The 15,299-nt window shown below is 37.1% G+C and overlaps 1 protein-coding gene across 2 annotated transcripts in view; it reads right to left on the bottom strand.

Annotated features, from left to right (window-relative positions):
- Positions 1-1,858: 1,858 nt before the first annotated feature.
- pde10a (phosphodiesterase 10A) overlaps positions 1,859-15,299 on the bottom strand; it is a 110,713-nt gene continuing 97,272 nt past the window's right edge. For both annotated transcript variants that reach the window (XM_081351418.1, XM_081351417.1), the window contains exons 14-22: positions 14,505-14,647; positions 13,883-13,966; positions 13,242-13,392; positions 12,085-12,240; positions 10,916-11,088; positions 9,514-9,625; positions 9,272-9,352; positions 8,960-9,048; positions 1,859-5,050 (exon numbers count right to left, since the gene is read on the bottom strand). In XM_081351418.1, the coding sequence (XP_081207544.1) occupies positions 4,930-5,050; positions 8,960-9,048; positions 9,272-9,352; positions 9,514-9,625; positions 10,916-11,088; positions 12,085-12,240; positions 13,242-13,392; positions 13,883-13,966; positions 14,505-14,647 (1,110 nt within the window). In that variant the 3' untranslated portion in view covers positions 1,859-4,929. The remainder of the gene's footprint in view (positions 5,051-8,959; positions 9,049-9,271; positions 9,353-9,513; positions 9,626-10,915; positions 11,089-12,084; positions 12,241-13,241; positions 13,393-13,882; positions 13,967-14,504; positions 14,648-15,299) is intronic.

Genomic DNA, 15,299 nt, shown 5'->3' with positions numbered 1-15,299 from the left:
ATAACTCAATATTACACAATGCCTATTATTAAATAACTAGGCTACTACACATTTGCTGGTGGTAAATTGTTGGTTAGGCTACTTTAGAGCATTAAAGATGACTGTTTCCACTGACATGGGTACAATTGGAACAAAACTTGTGAAGTAACTGTGGAAAATATAAACATTTATATGTATCATCGGCAATAATTTTGTTAGTAGACGAATAAAAGAAATATCACTTGAAAAAAATTGCATGTTTTTAACTTCTAGTTTTTGCATGGAAATGTAAAAAAGAAACAAATTGTTCCAACTGTACATGGTGTACCCTAGTTTATTTCCCTCACAGCAGGATTCCAAACAGTTTGATTCATCTAATTACCCTCCCCATGAAAATGAATGTAGGAAAATCTGATTCACTATTGTCTCAAAAAACACAAAACTTTTTTATAACCTCAACAGGATTTGTCTCAGAAGGTTTTGTCATTTTACTTCCCGTAGTGTTTCCCACCTCTGCTGTTCAAATGTGGTATGACATGCTTGAAATAAGGCAATGAGACCCTTTTGTATAATCCCTTAATAGTTTAAGATAAACTTAATGCTTTTAATAAAGATGATAAACTGAAGTGCCCCAACTTTACCTGTATTCATCCTAGATATGTTCTGAATAAGATGAACTTTATTTGTGGTTACTCTGGTAGGATACCTGTGTGAATAATCATTGCCACCAGTTGCTTAATGTGTCCATCCAATTGCAATTTTGGTTGCAGACGTTGCATTTTGGCTGGAAATGAAAGTCGGGTTGACGTCAGAACCCGACTGATGTTGGTTTCTGACGTCAACTCGATTTTCATTTTCAACCACTATATAATGTCTGGCCAACGTTAGAGATTAATGTCAATCTGACATTGGATTCTGACATCAACCTGATCTTCATTTTCAACATTGGGTTTGGTCTTCTAAATGCAAATTTTGGCATTGTTTTGGACCACACTAGCTTATAGATAACACTGAGGCTAACATATTCAAACTAAAAGCCAAAAAACTTTAAATAGGGCTCTATTTGAGGGAACAGCCATTTGGGTGTCCGCACCCACTGTGGAAGTTGAGTGCACTTATTAATCTCACATTCAATCCCACCACTGGAACTGTGTTCAAGAAATTAATTTGATATTGATATGAGGGTAGGCAGGCATAGATTCAGAGGCATAAGGTACTGCAAGTATTACATACAGAAATGCAACAATAATAAAACAATGCATTGACATTTTACTTTTGATATTTAAGTGCTTTTAGAAATGAGTACTTCTGTACTTTTACTTAAGTAAAAATCAGTCTTTACAACTTTTACTAGTAACGGAGTAATATTTGACCAGTAGTATCTGTACTTTCACTCAAGTAATGAAGTTATGTACTTTGTCCACCTCTGGTTACACGTTACTACATGTATTTACTATAGTAATAACAGTAAATTATGCATAATTACAAGTAACATGTAGTCAATTAATATTACTTGGTACTTATTTAAGTACAGTATAACTACGTCACCTTAAAATAAAGTGTAACCCAAAAGTGCATTTCGCAGTGAATATGTCGGGGCCTTGAATCACGTTCAGTCTCTTGTACGTTACATGTGAACAAGTACGATCACAAGCAACATGTTGCTGGCTGCAGTTCACTTAACGGCCACCGGTGTCGCTAATAACAAGGGTTTCTGAATTCTACATATAGCCCCTTTAAATGTTAATATAATTAAACTCAGTGCTACGCTTCCATTTCCTGTCAAATATGAATATCCAAAGCAAATAGACGGATTGCAGTAAAAATTTACATGTATATAAATAAACAAAAATTCACAGAATAAAATATTACACCATTTGAATTTGTCAGAAATATTTAATAAAAGTAATTACGTCTCTCACATTTAGAGATGAGACAGTTATCTCAGGCAACAGTATGCATTTTCTCTAAATGACCATTCGCTTTATTCCATAATGTACAATTTGTTCTGTACAAAACAAAAATGCTAAACTTTGTATAAAAAATATAAGTTAATTTAAAATGTAACTCTAATTAACAAAATAACCATGGTAATAATCAATAATTGTGGCAATAATAATATAATAGGAGCAATAATATTAATAACCATAATAATAGTCTCTAAACATAGTGCATATGAGGGAAAAGACTGGTTGTGGATGATCTTGGTGACTGAGGTGAGCGGTGCTGAAAAGATCCTCTCAACTCCGTAGGTGGGGTTGGTAGCATTACTCCAGAGCGAACGCACACGCACACGCACACGCACATGATCAGAAAGTGCATGACTGCCTAAGATAGCACCATTAGAATGTAGCTTACATCTCCAAGCTCAATCTCTCTACTACACAGTACGCATGTCGCTCGCATGCCGACACAACCCTTGGAAGCCATGTTTAACATTCCCACATCCGATGGTGTACACCCTTTGGTGCACGTAAAAACTAACAGGCATCTTGAAGCAGTTTGTGACAGTATTGATTACATTCACTCATCAGTCCTGCAGTATTTACAGAAGGCCATCAGTCGGTCAGAGCTCCATCATCGTCTGCAGGGACTACAGGTGCCTCACAGGTCCAAAAAACAAACAAAGAGTGGAATGGAATTCAGCCATTTGAAACGATGACATTATATGGATGCCAAGATGAAATAAATCTTCCTCTCTGAAATGTGCAACTGTCAGTGTCAGATGCATTTTCAATTGACCGTTCACTAAGCGCCGCCATATTGGTTATTGTTACTCGCTCAGCTACGCTTTACAGAATGTGCCACAGATTTCAGTAAACCACGTGATTTTAGCTTAATGTGCTCATGAAGTGTTAAAGAAGAGTGATGTTGCTATTATTCATCTGATTTTGTGTAAAAGAAATGGATAAATTACACAGTAACGCGAGTAAAATCTTTGAAGAATGAACTTCACAAGGTTTATTTAGATTTGGAAAAGGGAAAGTAATGCATTTATCTCTTGTCATTATTAGAAGTGCTACAGAAACATTTGTGTAGGATTTCAATCAAATTTAAGGACTTTCCTCTGGTTATATGGTGGATGCACCAGTTGCTAAAGCAGGATTGGTCAGTAATGTTTTAAGGCGGGACATAGTGAAGGGTGTCAGTCCACATAAGGAAGTCATTGAAGCGTGCAGCATTTTACCTACATGTTCAGTAATTTATCATTTAGTTATTTGTTGTTTCAATTTACAGATTGGGTGAGGTTGTAGTACCTTAAATAATAAAAATAATTGTTTGAGGCAAATAATTAAAATAGCTTCAGAATCAGAAATAGTTCCATTTTATGTTATCATAATCAAGCAACTGGACTGGTTGTGAATATTTTCTTTTTGGACAAATTTTTGGATAACCTGACCTGTCAATTTTTGGATAACCTGACCCTAAAAATCTGACAATAAACATATCTGCAGTCTGTCATCTAGGCATCGTTGTTGTTTTTTTAGTTTACAGCGATTACTTTGTACACACACTGAGTTCCTTTCTTATAGCAATGATGTAAATAAGCCATGTGTATGGAAACTTGTTTCTGCCACTGAATAATGAAATAAGAAAGGCAATTGCGATTTTTCCTTAGAATTGGACTTGATATCTCGCAATTGCGAGTTTATATCTCACAATTCTGAGAAAAGAAGTCAGAACTGCAGTATATAAACTCAATTGCGAGAGGAAAAAAAAACTCTGTAAACTCGCAATTATCTTTTCCATTTTTTTTTTTTATTCCGTGGCGGAAACAAGCTTCCATGCATATCAGATTTATTATTTTGACATTTTTTTCCCCCTGAGGTTGACTTATAATGTTGGTAAAGTCATAATTTAGTATTTTATGACCATTTATCCATCCTATCCAATTGATATAATTAAAAAGAGTGCTTTTGTTGGCATTTTTAAGACCTCTGTTTCTGAACACCCAATAGGTGTGCTGTAGTTGACGTGTAAATGCTGGCAGTTGAATGAGGCATTTTTGAAGCTTAGTTCCAATAAACGCTAGGAAGAAGGTTTTGAGTTTTGAAAGTAATAGTGTGTTTTTCAGGTACACTGAAAATATTTGATTCTTTATATGACTCAATAATGCTACGAGCTTCAACAGGTTAAAGCTGAACTTCATATCAGGTTGGAAGATGCTGCAGATTTCAGTGAGGGACACCGTGACTAGTGTGTGACTCCAGTAAGGTTCAGAGTGAGACTTATGCCGTCACAAAAGCTCTTTGCTTTGGAAGGACACGCTGCGGGGGATTTTTGTTTTTTTAACTCCACTCAGAATAGGCTGTATTTCTTCAAGTACTGCAAAACAATTTTTGCTCTAAATATTATATAAAACATCCATCAGACCACCAGAGCGATGGGTTCACCGTGCCTCGTGTATTAACTTCGACTAAACATTCCTTCTGTCTATCTGAAAAAATAAATCCACTCAAGTAGCTTTGCGTATGCTTTTGACAACAGCAGGATAAAAAGTACCATTTTAAACTAGACGAACAGTCTTCTAGTTACGAGTCACCCAACCAGATCGTAACGCGGGTTCGTATTTAAGGCCTCTTCAAATGTAAGACCACGAAAGAAACCGAAAAAAAAAAAAAACTAAGAAAAATAATCACCTAAAAGAAAAGATGCAGAAGCAACCTCCTAAGGAAAAGTACTGTCAATAATGATGGCCATTCTGCAGAAGTGATCCCACACAGAGCGGACTTGAGTCCCAGCCATCAACGAGGGAGCCCTGATGTCATTCGAGAGTACGCCTCCGTCACCCACTGAGGTAACATTATGTTTTGTTTATTTTTGTGAATGTATCCGTCCCGGCCTGCCCTCTGCACTTCCTCGTGCCTCTGCAGGACGTGGGACTGTCCACAGGAAGTCCAGGGTCTCTGGCAGGGGTGTAGGTGGTGCTATGGGACAGGTGTCACAGATTTAGTTGTCCACTTTCACTGGCCCGCTGTCTGATGTCTCGCACGGTTCATCCTCCTCAGTGGAAGCCCAGGTAGAGATGTCTTCTCCTCGAACAATTCGTTCCCATTGATCCAGGTTTTCCCTGCAAACACAGATAGCTCTTCACAATATTACAAAAAACAACAACAACTGTTTGTCCATATTTTGAATGTGGCAGAACAACTGGCTTAATTACGGAAGCCCTGAACAGCAACGTAAAAAAAATAAAATCCGTAAAAAAAACAGAATAAAGTCAAAATATTTCTGTAATATATCTGTAATTAATTTCTGCAATGACATCTATAACTACACTGTTGACCCTTCCTTAACACCTAACCAGATCACCTAACATTTTTTTAATCAGTAGAGAGATCTACAAACCTTTTCTCTCTGTCACAAGGATCAGTTGGGGTCCTCTGGATGATACATTATCCATTGTATACATGTTTACTGTTATTATCTTGTCAATTCATAATAAAAGACCCATGTTTGCAAGTTGTGACTTTTGAGAACATACAAATTGTTGGACAAAAGTTTTTCAATGATCTCAACAGCTTTAAAACTACTGATAATTACAAAATTTAGAATGGTATTTTAATAATAAGAAATTCAAAATAAAATACTATGGCATAATTTATGTTTGAACCCTTTCCTATAAACGAAAGGGTTCAAACATAAATTATGCCATAGTATTTTATTTTGAATTTCTTATTATTAAAATAGCATTCTAGTTTTCAAAATACCAAATAGTTTTCTTAGTCGTTGTGCCACATGACATTTTGGGGGTTTAAGATACCAAAACATACACTAATATTTATTATTTTAATGCACTGAATAAAGTTTTATAGAAAAAATTCTTTTAAAAGGAAATAATGCACGTGGACACAAAAATATGCACGTCATGTGGCAGAGCCATTAAATTGATCACCCAAACTTGAAAGGTAGTGTAGGACTTTAAATAAAAATGTTTTTTATTAACATCCAAAAACAAATATTTGATCAAAATAAAATATTTTTAGTCAGAATTATTGTTTCAGTTGCTTGACACATAAACGCGTCCATTTAATGAAGGATTTGGTAACGTGACTTTCAGTTGATGTTTTGTAAAATCAAAACATTCTGGTTTATAATTTACTTTATATTTGATTTTCATTTATTTAAAACACTTACATTTTGTATTCTGCTATATTATTATACGTAAAATATTAAGTTAAATAATGTGCTAACTAGTCAAAACTTTGGATAAATATGATTGAATTTGTTTCTTTTTAAATCATAAAATTCAATTATGCTTAAATGCTTGAATTTTTTTTCAGAAAACAAATATATAAATTGTGCTTGTGTATGAATTTCACAAAACTTATTTATTATTATTACAATTATTTTATTTTTACATTATTTTATAATGGATCCAACTAATCGCTAATGAAATTTGTTTTTGACTATTTTCATGACTGATTTTTATGAAATATATTGATTGGTTGTTACAGCTCTGCAAATCTCAACTGATAGGCTGTGGCTAGAGTAATTGAGGCAATGTTGTCACGGCAATCTGACCCAGACACGAAGGAAAGAGGTGGTCATACTCAATTTGCCCAGTTGTTTTTTAGATCTGCCCTTTTTGTTCCATATATGTAGCACACAGGCCAATAAGAGAGGATGAAAATGGTCGGCTATTTGACTCTCCCTTTCAATTAGTGAGGTTGATGTCATTTACTGGTCCCTCTCTGATCTCACAATGACCAGGGCTCCGGAACGACTGAACCCGCTGCCCACAGATTCCAGTTAAAGACCTGGTGCTGACACCGTGGCATGGCTTTTCAGATTGTGCCGTCAACTGTGTTTGCATTCCCCACAGATCGAGGTCACAGAGGTCACAGTTTAGGGCACACGGGGAGTAGTTCAGACACACAGAACCATCCTCACATCAGAACTAGCACAAAGGCCACATCATGGAAGCTGGTTAATGTGACCTGAGCAAAGCTGTGCAAGTAGCATACTGAAGCTTTAAAGCGGCTATATGTGAGGATTTTAGAGGATTTATTTTTTTATGGCCAATTGTGAACAGATTGTAATGGAAAAAAAAAGAAAAGAAAGAAAAACGAGACCTTCACTGACTTCCTACTTTGTCTATGAAAGCCTGTAGACTGATTTTTTGTGAAGGCCTCTCTTCTGTTCTCTGCAGCGACAAAGTGTGCAACACTAGCTAACGTTAGCTTAGAGATGGAGTCCACTAATGTCAACAAACACAGCACAACACTAAAACTAAAATAAAAGGTTTGCTGTTTCACATTAACAGTGACATAATATCAATCCGTAATGATTTACAGGAAACTAATTCTTATAGAGCTGGTAAGTCCCGCCCCTTCCGCTAACCCCACTGGACCTCTAGGTTGAAAAATTGTCAATGCAAGTGAATGGGAGAAAATAATTATTTTCTGGTCCCGTTTGAATTGTGCCATGAATGTGAACATATGTTGTCTGTGAATTTTTAATATAATTTTTCGTGTAAAGAATTCTACAATTTAGCGGGTAGAAGTTTGATACGGTTAGACTTTGTGTGAGAGCACATTGTGGACTACAACTCTTCACTGCTTTCGACGCGTTTGAAACGTCACCACCACTCGCACACGGACACTAGCACACGGATCCCGCTAAACATGGCTGTGTCTTTGGTGCACTTCACCGCCTTATTTCAGGAAGAGGACAAAATCGTTGAGGTTGGTGAAAACCACGGGTAAGTCAACTTTATGGGGTGACGTCACATAGGCGACATGTAGTCTTTCTCGTTATGTCTTTTCCACAACTGCTAGCCGAAGAATCATACCATATACTGTCAAACTCGTAACATGAAAAGTTATATTACAAATTCACAGACAACATATGTTCACATTCATGGCACAATTCAAACGGGACCAGAAAATAATTATTTTCTCCCATTCACTTGCATTGACGATTTTTCAACCTAGAGGTCCACTTGGGGTTTTACGGATGGGCGGGACTTACCAGCTCTATACAATGTTCAGGATAATGCCTAAAGAGCCACTCTCTCTGTGTACATAGTATGTGTGAGCAAGAGTAATAAGTTGCTGGCTGCAGTTCAGTTATCAGCCAGCTATCTAGTTGTCTAGTTATCTAGAAACTAGCATAGCATCAATCTAAACCACATGTTAGCAACAGGCTAAAACATGCAAGCAACGTGATAATACATACTAGGAACTCCATAGATCATTCTGGATGGTTGCCAGAGTGTTGTTGGCAACTGCATAGTAACACCCTAGCAACCACACAGAACACCCCAGCAACACCCTAGCAACCACCTAGAACGGCCCAGCAACACCATAGCAACCACCCAGAATACCTCAGCAACATCATAGCAATGCCCTAGCAACCACCCACAAAACCCCATCTAGAATGGCCTAGCAACCACATAGCAACACCCTGGCAATTATCTAGATTACACTAGCAACCTCACAGTGTGGCCTTAAAACTTCAAACAATCTATTAAATAACCCAACATTAAAGTTTGATTTGGTAAATGTTTTTATCTAGTTATTATTATTTTGTAATTTATTTTATTCTTTATTTGCACTTTTAACTTTTTATCAGCTTAAAATGATTTCATTAAGAAAACCAAACAACTAATAATATAAAATTATAATAATCACAATAATGTGTAAAATCGAGTCCCGAGTTTAGGGGGGTCAGCTTTTACACACAGTATAAAAGCATCCCAATTCCGTGTGAAAACCGCAGACCTTGGTTAATGGTAGCCAACATGGCCAATTGGCTCATTAATATAAAATGTAACTGAAGTGAGGTCACAGGTGTGCGATTATAACAGATTTGAACAAGGCTCATCATCTGTCTTATAATATTAGCTTTGTCAAACAGATTTAGATATATTAGTCTCCTTAATTTGTTTAATAAAAGTGCTTTACGGAGATGGTGTATTATACCATGGTACAGGAGCATTCATGCAGTCAAATGTTGTTATGAGTGTGTGACTAACCTGCAAGACGTAAGCAGAGGACTGGAGGGGGGAAACAGCTCTGACAGGGTGGTGTAACAGGGAACTGCCACTGCATTGTAAAATCCCACCTGAATACATGGGTAAAAACAGGACTAAGGTTAAAAAAAAAACACAGACTTCTCGACTCTACAACTAAATATAACAGACCAAATGAGCCGCCTTCCTACAGTATAGTCTACATTTTAGACACACCCCCAATGTTAAGGCTTTTCCAAAGCATGGGATAGGAAAATAAACATTTTGCTAGGTGGCCTTTAAGGAGCTTGATAATGCCAAACAGTTCTCATTTACCTGTCCCTGGGGAACCTCATGCTTTTTATCTCTGTCCATCATAGGGATGGGCTGCATTCCAATCTTCTTCATTTCATCCCCCTGTCATCACACACAAGAAGTACAATTTCACTGAATGGCCTGCAGTTTGACATACTGCTCAAAACAATACAGTGAACTGAACAATGATTTGCTTTATTACATATGTATAAATGTTGTTACTACAAAAAGACACCTGTTTGGTTAACAATGATATGGTTTACCTCAGCCCAGAACTCAGCATAGATGTCATTGGCTGTGATTCGTGTGACGGGCCATAGTTTGGTAACAGAGCAGAGATCACAGGCAGTCATCATCAGACCAATCACACGGTCCCTGTGGTGGACCAATAATCAACCAGCAATTAATCAAAGGGATCAAATCAGGCTTTTTATGCCGATGAAAACGAGGCTACGAGGGACAGACATACAGTATTTACAATGACATGTGCTGTATGAACGTCCTAGAAAATTCACAATTTTTAAAACTGTTTTATTTAGTCTTTTGGAAAGATGTTTCGTCAGCTGCATAATCAATGGAAGCCTGTTTCTGCCACGGTATATATACAGTATATATAAAAAAGATAATTGCAATGAGTCAGAATTATGAGATGTTAACACAGTTGCGAGGAAAAAAGTCTGAATTGTGAGATAAAATGTCACAGTTACCTTTTTAATTCAGTGGTGGAAAAACCTTCCTTAATATTTTGTATGTTGTTAATAAATAGCACAAACCATTGAACGCACTGTACATCCATCCCTTACAGCGTTGTTTTCATTCCTGTCAGAAATTAAATATGGCACTACCCTGACTGAGGTCTACAAAGTGACATAGTTACACATTACTATTAGCCTGGGTTTCCCCATGCTGCCTTGCACGCAGCGTGATTTTATTCACGCTGCTAGGCAGCCTGGATTTCATGGACCAGATTTTCGCCTCAGTGAGGGGACCAATCACAGAACGGGGATGGAGCAGCGAGACGATGACGACGTCTATGCGACACACCGAAGCAGTTTGTTTATATCTATGGATCCAACATGGCATCAGACGCGAAGTTACCTTTCGATGCAGCCTTAGATAGTGTTCTAAGTAGTTTAGAACGCAAGTTTATTTCGTCTTCTTCCTCGTCGAATTTCTGCCGCTCTACATACGTCATCTGGTTTAATTGAAACGATTGGCTATGAGCTACGTACAGGCGCATCTGATAGACATTCGTAGCGCCCAATAAACGGCTCTGGGCATTCGTAAACCACGCCTCAAATACGACAAAATGAACATGTGGTTCCCAGACCACGTCTCAATGAGAAAGAGGTCTGACGTTAGCCAGGCTACATTACTATAGTAATAACAGTAAATTATGCATAATTACTAACCACTAACCTTAAACCAAACCATAACCTTGAAGTACATGTAGTTAATTAATATTACTCAGAACATATTTGTGTAATTAGTCTAGCACCTTAAAATAAAGTGCAACCATTTCCGTGAGATTCACTCAAGCATGTTAGTATTCCAATCCAAGCACAGCTTACGACACTGTTTCGGTGGCTCCCTGAATATATCTCTGATGTTGAGGTGACATTTCCAAGAGTTCTGTGATGATGGAGCAAAAGTACGACCTCTAACCTGTGAGCACGGTTGTTCAGGTCCAGCGCCCCTGTGGCCAGCAGTTCAGCCAGTTGCTTGCGGTTGCCGAAGTACAGCGCGAGGTCTGTAGCAATGATGGCCTTCCTGATGATCTCCAGCACCTGCTCATACTCACTGGAAGTCAGGTTGGAGAAAATATTGTGCCCTTCCAGCTAAGAGAAAAAAAGAGATAAATAAAAAAGCAAAAGCTCCACTTATGAGGCATCTGGCTCTGCTGGAGAGTAGCAGCAAAGCCAAAGAGATGGCTGACAACAGACACGGAAAGACAACGCTCTGTTTAATATAGGACATTTCTTACAAATTTTAAACTTATAGGGTGAATTGCACTTTCAATAAACAAAAGTCATCAACACTATATACCTAGTGCAATTAACGTTGAGCTTTATTGCCTTATTTAATTACTGAGTGTTTACTTGTCTTTAATAATGCTTAAAATGTATAAAAGTTAAGCTACATTAGTTGTTTTTGCTGTGTATTCCAAACTCTGGGCCCTATTACTGAGAATATTTTATTCCTAAAACATGGTGATTTTGTTTTTCTGGCTGTTGACAATATTTTCTAATTTATGGAGTGATAAAATGAGATATCCAAAATCCCCTCTGTAAAAACTATTGACTCTAATATGTCAAGAAAATGAAATAATTTCAAACCTGGCTATATCTAGTGTATGCATGCAAAATAGTGCATATTCAATTAGATAATGCCTCATTTGCATATGTAAACATAAAACTTGTAATGCAAACGATATATTTGCAATTCTAAATGTATTTAACCAACACTATAGTCAAGTTACTTTTTTTTACCCTGTTCGCCTGGGGTGTCTTGCCTAAAATACAATAAAGTTTGTGGTTCCAGCAAGTTCTGCTCTGATATAACAGTATTTATAAGGACTTAGCTTGATACAACTAGCACTGAGATCATATACAAGGCCAATACTTGCCCGCAAGCCAATTTTATATAAGTTTAACTGACATAGTGCACAAACTCCCTTAGATTCTTCAATGACTATATCAGGTAAACTTGTATAAAATTGGCTTGCGGGCACTGGCCTTGTATATCTATGATGAGTGTAAACGCACGACCCTCCGACCACATCGAGCATGTTTGAGACTATCGTTCTGAGCTGGCACAGCGTGTAGGAGCTTTACCTGTAGGATGGACACCGTCTGTGAAAAATGATGCTGTTCCATTGTGGATGTGGAATACAGGGCGGCCAGCGGATGGTCAAACTTCTGCAGATAACTGTTACTGTAGCCACGGTGGTCCAGGTCGTGACATAAGCAGGCTATCAGCAAGCCTTTCCTCTGTGTGTGAGCGAGCAAGAAAGTTATTATGAGGAGCTACTAACAGTAAAGGCCCGTTCAAACCAAGAACAATAACTATAAAGAGAGAACTTCCACAGTATCCACACCAACAAGTGATAATGTTCTGCTTATTATAAGTGTGTGCTGTAGTTATATGTAGCTTTAAAAACTCAAGCTCTTTATTGTCAATGTTTTTATCTTTCATCAACTAGAAAAAAAAAATCACTCTGAAAGGAATTCCATTGTTATCATTCCTCCGTGTCATTATAGCTATTCTCATAGAAGTAGAATTATTATTAAAGCTTTAAAGTTAACGTGCTTGGTGTGAACGGACCGTTTTTTGAAGTAGGGCAGCTTTATCAGTAACAAGTTACTTTCTCCATCAGACAAGAAGGGAAATCTTTAGTTAAATGATTTTGTTCCTTACTATGTTTCTGACAATAAATTAGTGTGTTTTATATTTTTCCTAGTAAATGTACTAATAGTTAAATTAGATACTGCCACCTCATTGTTTTTTTTCACCAGAAACTGTAATGAATAATAAATTATTTCATTAGTTACATATTTTAAAAGACATTGTCCCCTTAAGAAGTCTCATCAGCTCATCAAAATCACATTATTCTGTAAATGTAAAGCATAAAACCTACATTTTCCATAAACATCACTCGCAATTGCATTTTTGTCAACAATTAGGTCTTTGTTGTTTAGCGGTTCGGCACACTGTGCCAGGCACTTGTTGGTTCATGAATATTAATTGCATCATATGACCTTTGCCCTGAGTGATATGCTGGAAGGCAGACATGTGAGCACTAGCCAGAGTAAGATTACTATGACTTTAATGACTTTAAGGGTTGCTGGACCCCTGCAGTTACCTTGGCTAACTTCTTGCTAATAGCTCGTAGTTTAGCATTTCAAAAGTAGCTTCCCCAACACAACACTGATGTGAAATGATTCTTGTGTAAGTTCACTGTAAGAAGTGCTATTATGAGAATGATACTGACCTCAAGCTCTGTGAATATCCCAGTGGTTTTCTGCAGAATGACGTACATGCAGTGTGCCACCGTCACAGCGTGTTTCCAGTTGTGGTATGGAACTCGTCTGTAATTTTTCCGCACTGACATAGTGAAGCGACACAGTTTCTCCTGCTCAAAGCTGTTATAACACAAAGAAAGTGTGACTGTACACGTTTGCCTTGTCAAAGCGGGGTGTTTCTTCACCTATGCATACTTTTACGTCCACATTTTTTTTTATTAAGACAACGGATTTAAATATTTTTATATCAGGGTCATTTATTTTTGCTACTTTTCAAATGCCTTTCATGTATATATTGTATCGTTCTACTCAGATCCCAGACCCAGACTTTCAACCTTTCAATGGATAGGATAGACATACACTGGATGGATGGATGATGGATATTCAGACAGATAGATATAGACAGACAGACATAGATAGACAGATTATCCCAGACCTAGACTTTCAATTGATAGATAGACATACAATGGATGGATGGACATTCAGAAAGACAAACAGATAGATAGACATAGACAGACACAGACAGACATACTGTAGATAGACAGACAGACAGATAAACGTCAGACAGACATGGATGGATGGATAGATAGATAAAACACACATGACTTACCTGCTTTTACCACAAGAATTGTGAACCATGTATACAAATATTGCAGGCCACATTTCCTCAAATGGGGCAATGTCAAAGTGAAACCTTAGACAGAAAGATGACAGTTTGTTTGCAATTCAAATCTGGACAGGTGAAATATGAACATGAATAATGCTCAAAACATCCTGATTACAACTGCACTCGTGTATCATGCCCACTTATCTACGCATGAAAATAACACCAAACAAATATGCACTTTTAGTTCCTGTGGATCATGACAACACTTTAATAATTTATAATGAAAATAAAGCATTAAAACCTTGACACATCTGTGATATAAAAAAACACACACAATGAGCAACATGAGGCTATGTGTTATAGTGGAAGATACAACCTCGACTGCCTTATTGTTTTTATTAAATGTTGGCAACAGAAATATGATAAAAATTAATATGAATTATTATTATTATTTTTTTTTTGTAGTAATAATCTGAACAAGTAATTTATTCCAGCTATGAGAATAAACATAACACAAATGTTCAGTCCAATGCTTTTAGAGCCTATTTTACAGCTATTTAACTGATTTATGCCTGAAAGCCATTATGTAGCAGTGATTTGGATGTATGAGAGTACGTAAACTCACAGTTCGATCTCTTTATAAATGACAGCAGGGAGAGAGAGTTGTGTGAGGGTCTTCCACTCCTCTGATGTGCAGATGCTGTGGTACGAAAGCTTCTCCATAGTCACCCGGTAAATGCACTCTGAATGTCTTATCCGGTGATACATCTACACACAAACACATACACACACCCGACGTGTTTACGCAGATGCAAAATATACATGCAAAACAGTCTAACCCACTGAAAATTTTGTGGTTTCTTTCTATCTATCTTTCTATAATCTGCTATGGTTGTTCAGTGTTTTCAGTGTAGTGGTCGAGTGATGCTCATTTTTTGATGGTCAATACCTTAGAGAGCAGGGTGGCAAATGACCGATATAAATATATGTAATATATATATGTCACACTATATCAAGAACACATGAATAACAATTGCTGAAAATAAAATGAATATTTATATTACATAATATTTACTAAATCTCTTGTCTAATGACTTGCTTACAGGCGAAAGGCAAAGACAATGACCTCTCCCCTACAGCAACCTGTCACTCACATCACAGCAACAGAGAATGGGAATCTACGTCATTACGCATTGCATTCTGGGTAGTGGTCGCCATATTTTAGGACACACTCAGGAGCATACAATGATAAATACAAATCGCCAGAGAAAAGAAAAAAAAACGACTGTATTTACATTAGAACTTTTTAAGAACTGCCTGCCCATATTCATCACATTTCATACACAGATAAATCATGCGACCAACTTCTATTGGACCACACACAAGAGCAAATTGATTTCTCTTTTGCAGTTTATTTTTT

The sequence above is a fragment of the Scardinius erythrophthalmus genome, assembly GCF_964197995.2.
Source record: "Scardinius erythrophthalmus genome assembly, chromosome: 21".
NCBI lineage: Eukaryota > Metazoa > Chordata > Actinopteri > Cypriniformes > Leuciscidae > Scardinius > Scardinius erythrophthalmus.
This window is presented reverse-complemented; position numbering and strand designations above follow the sequence as displayed.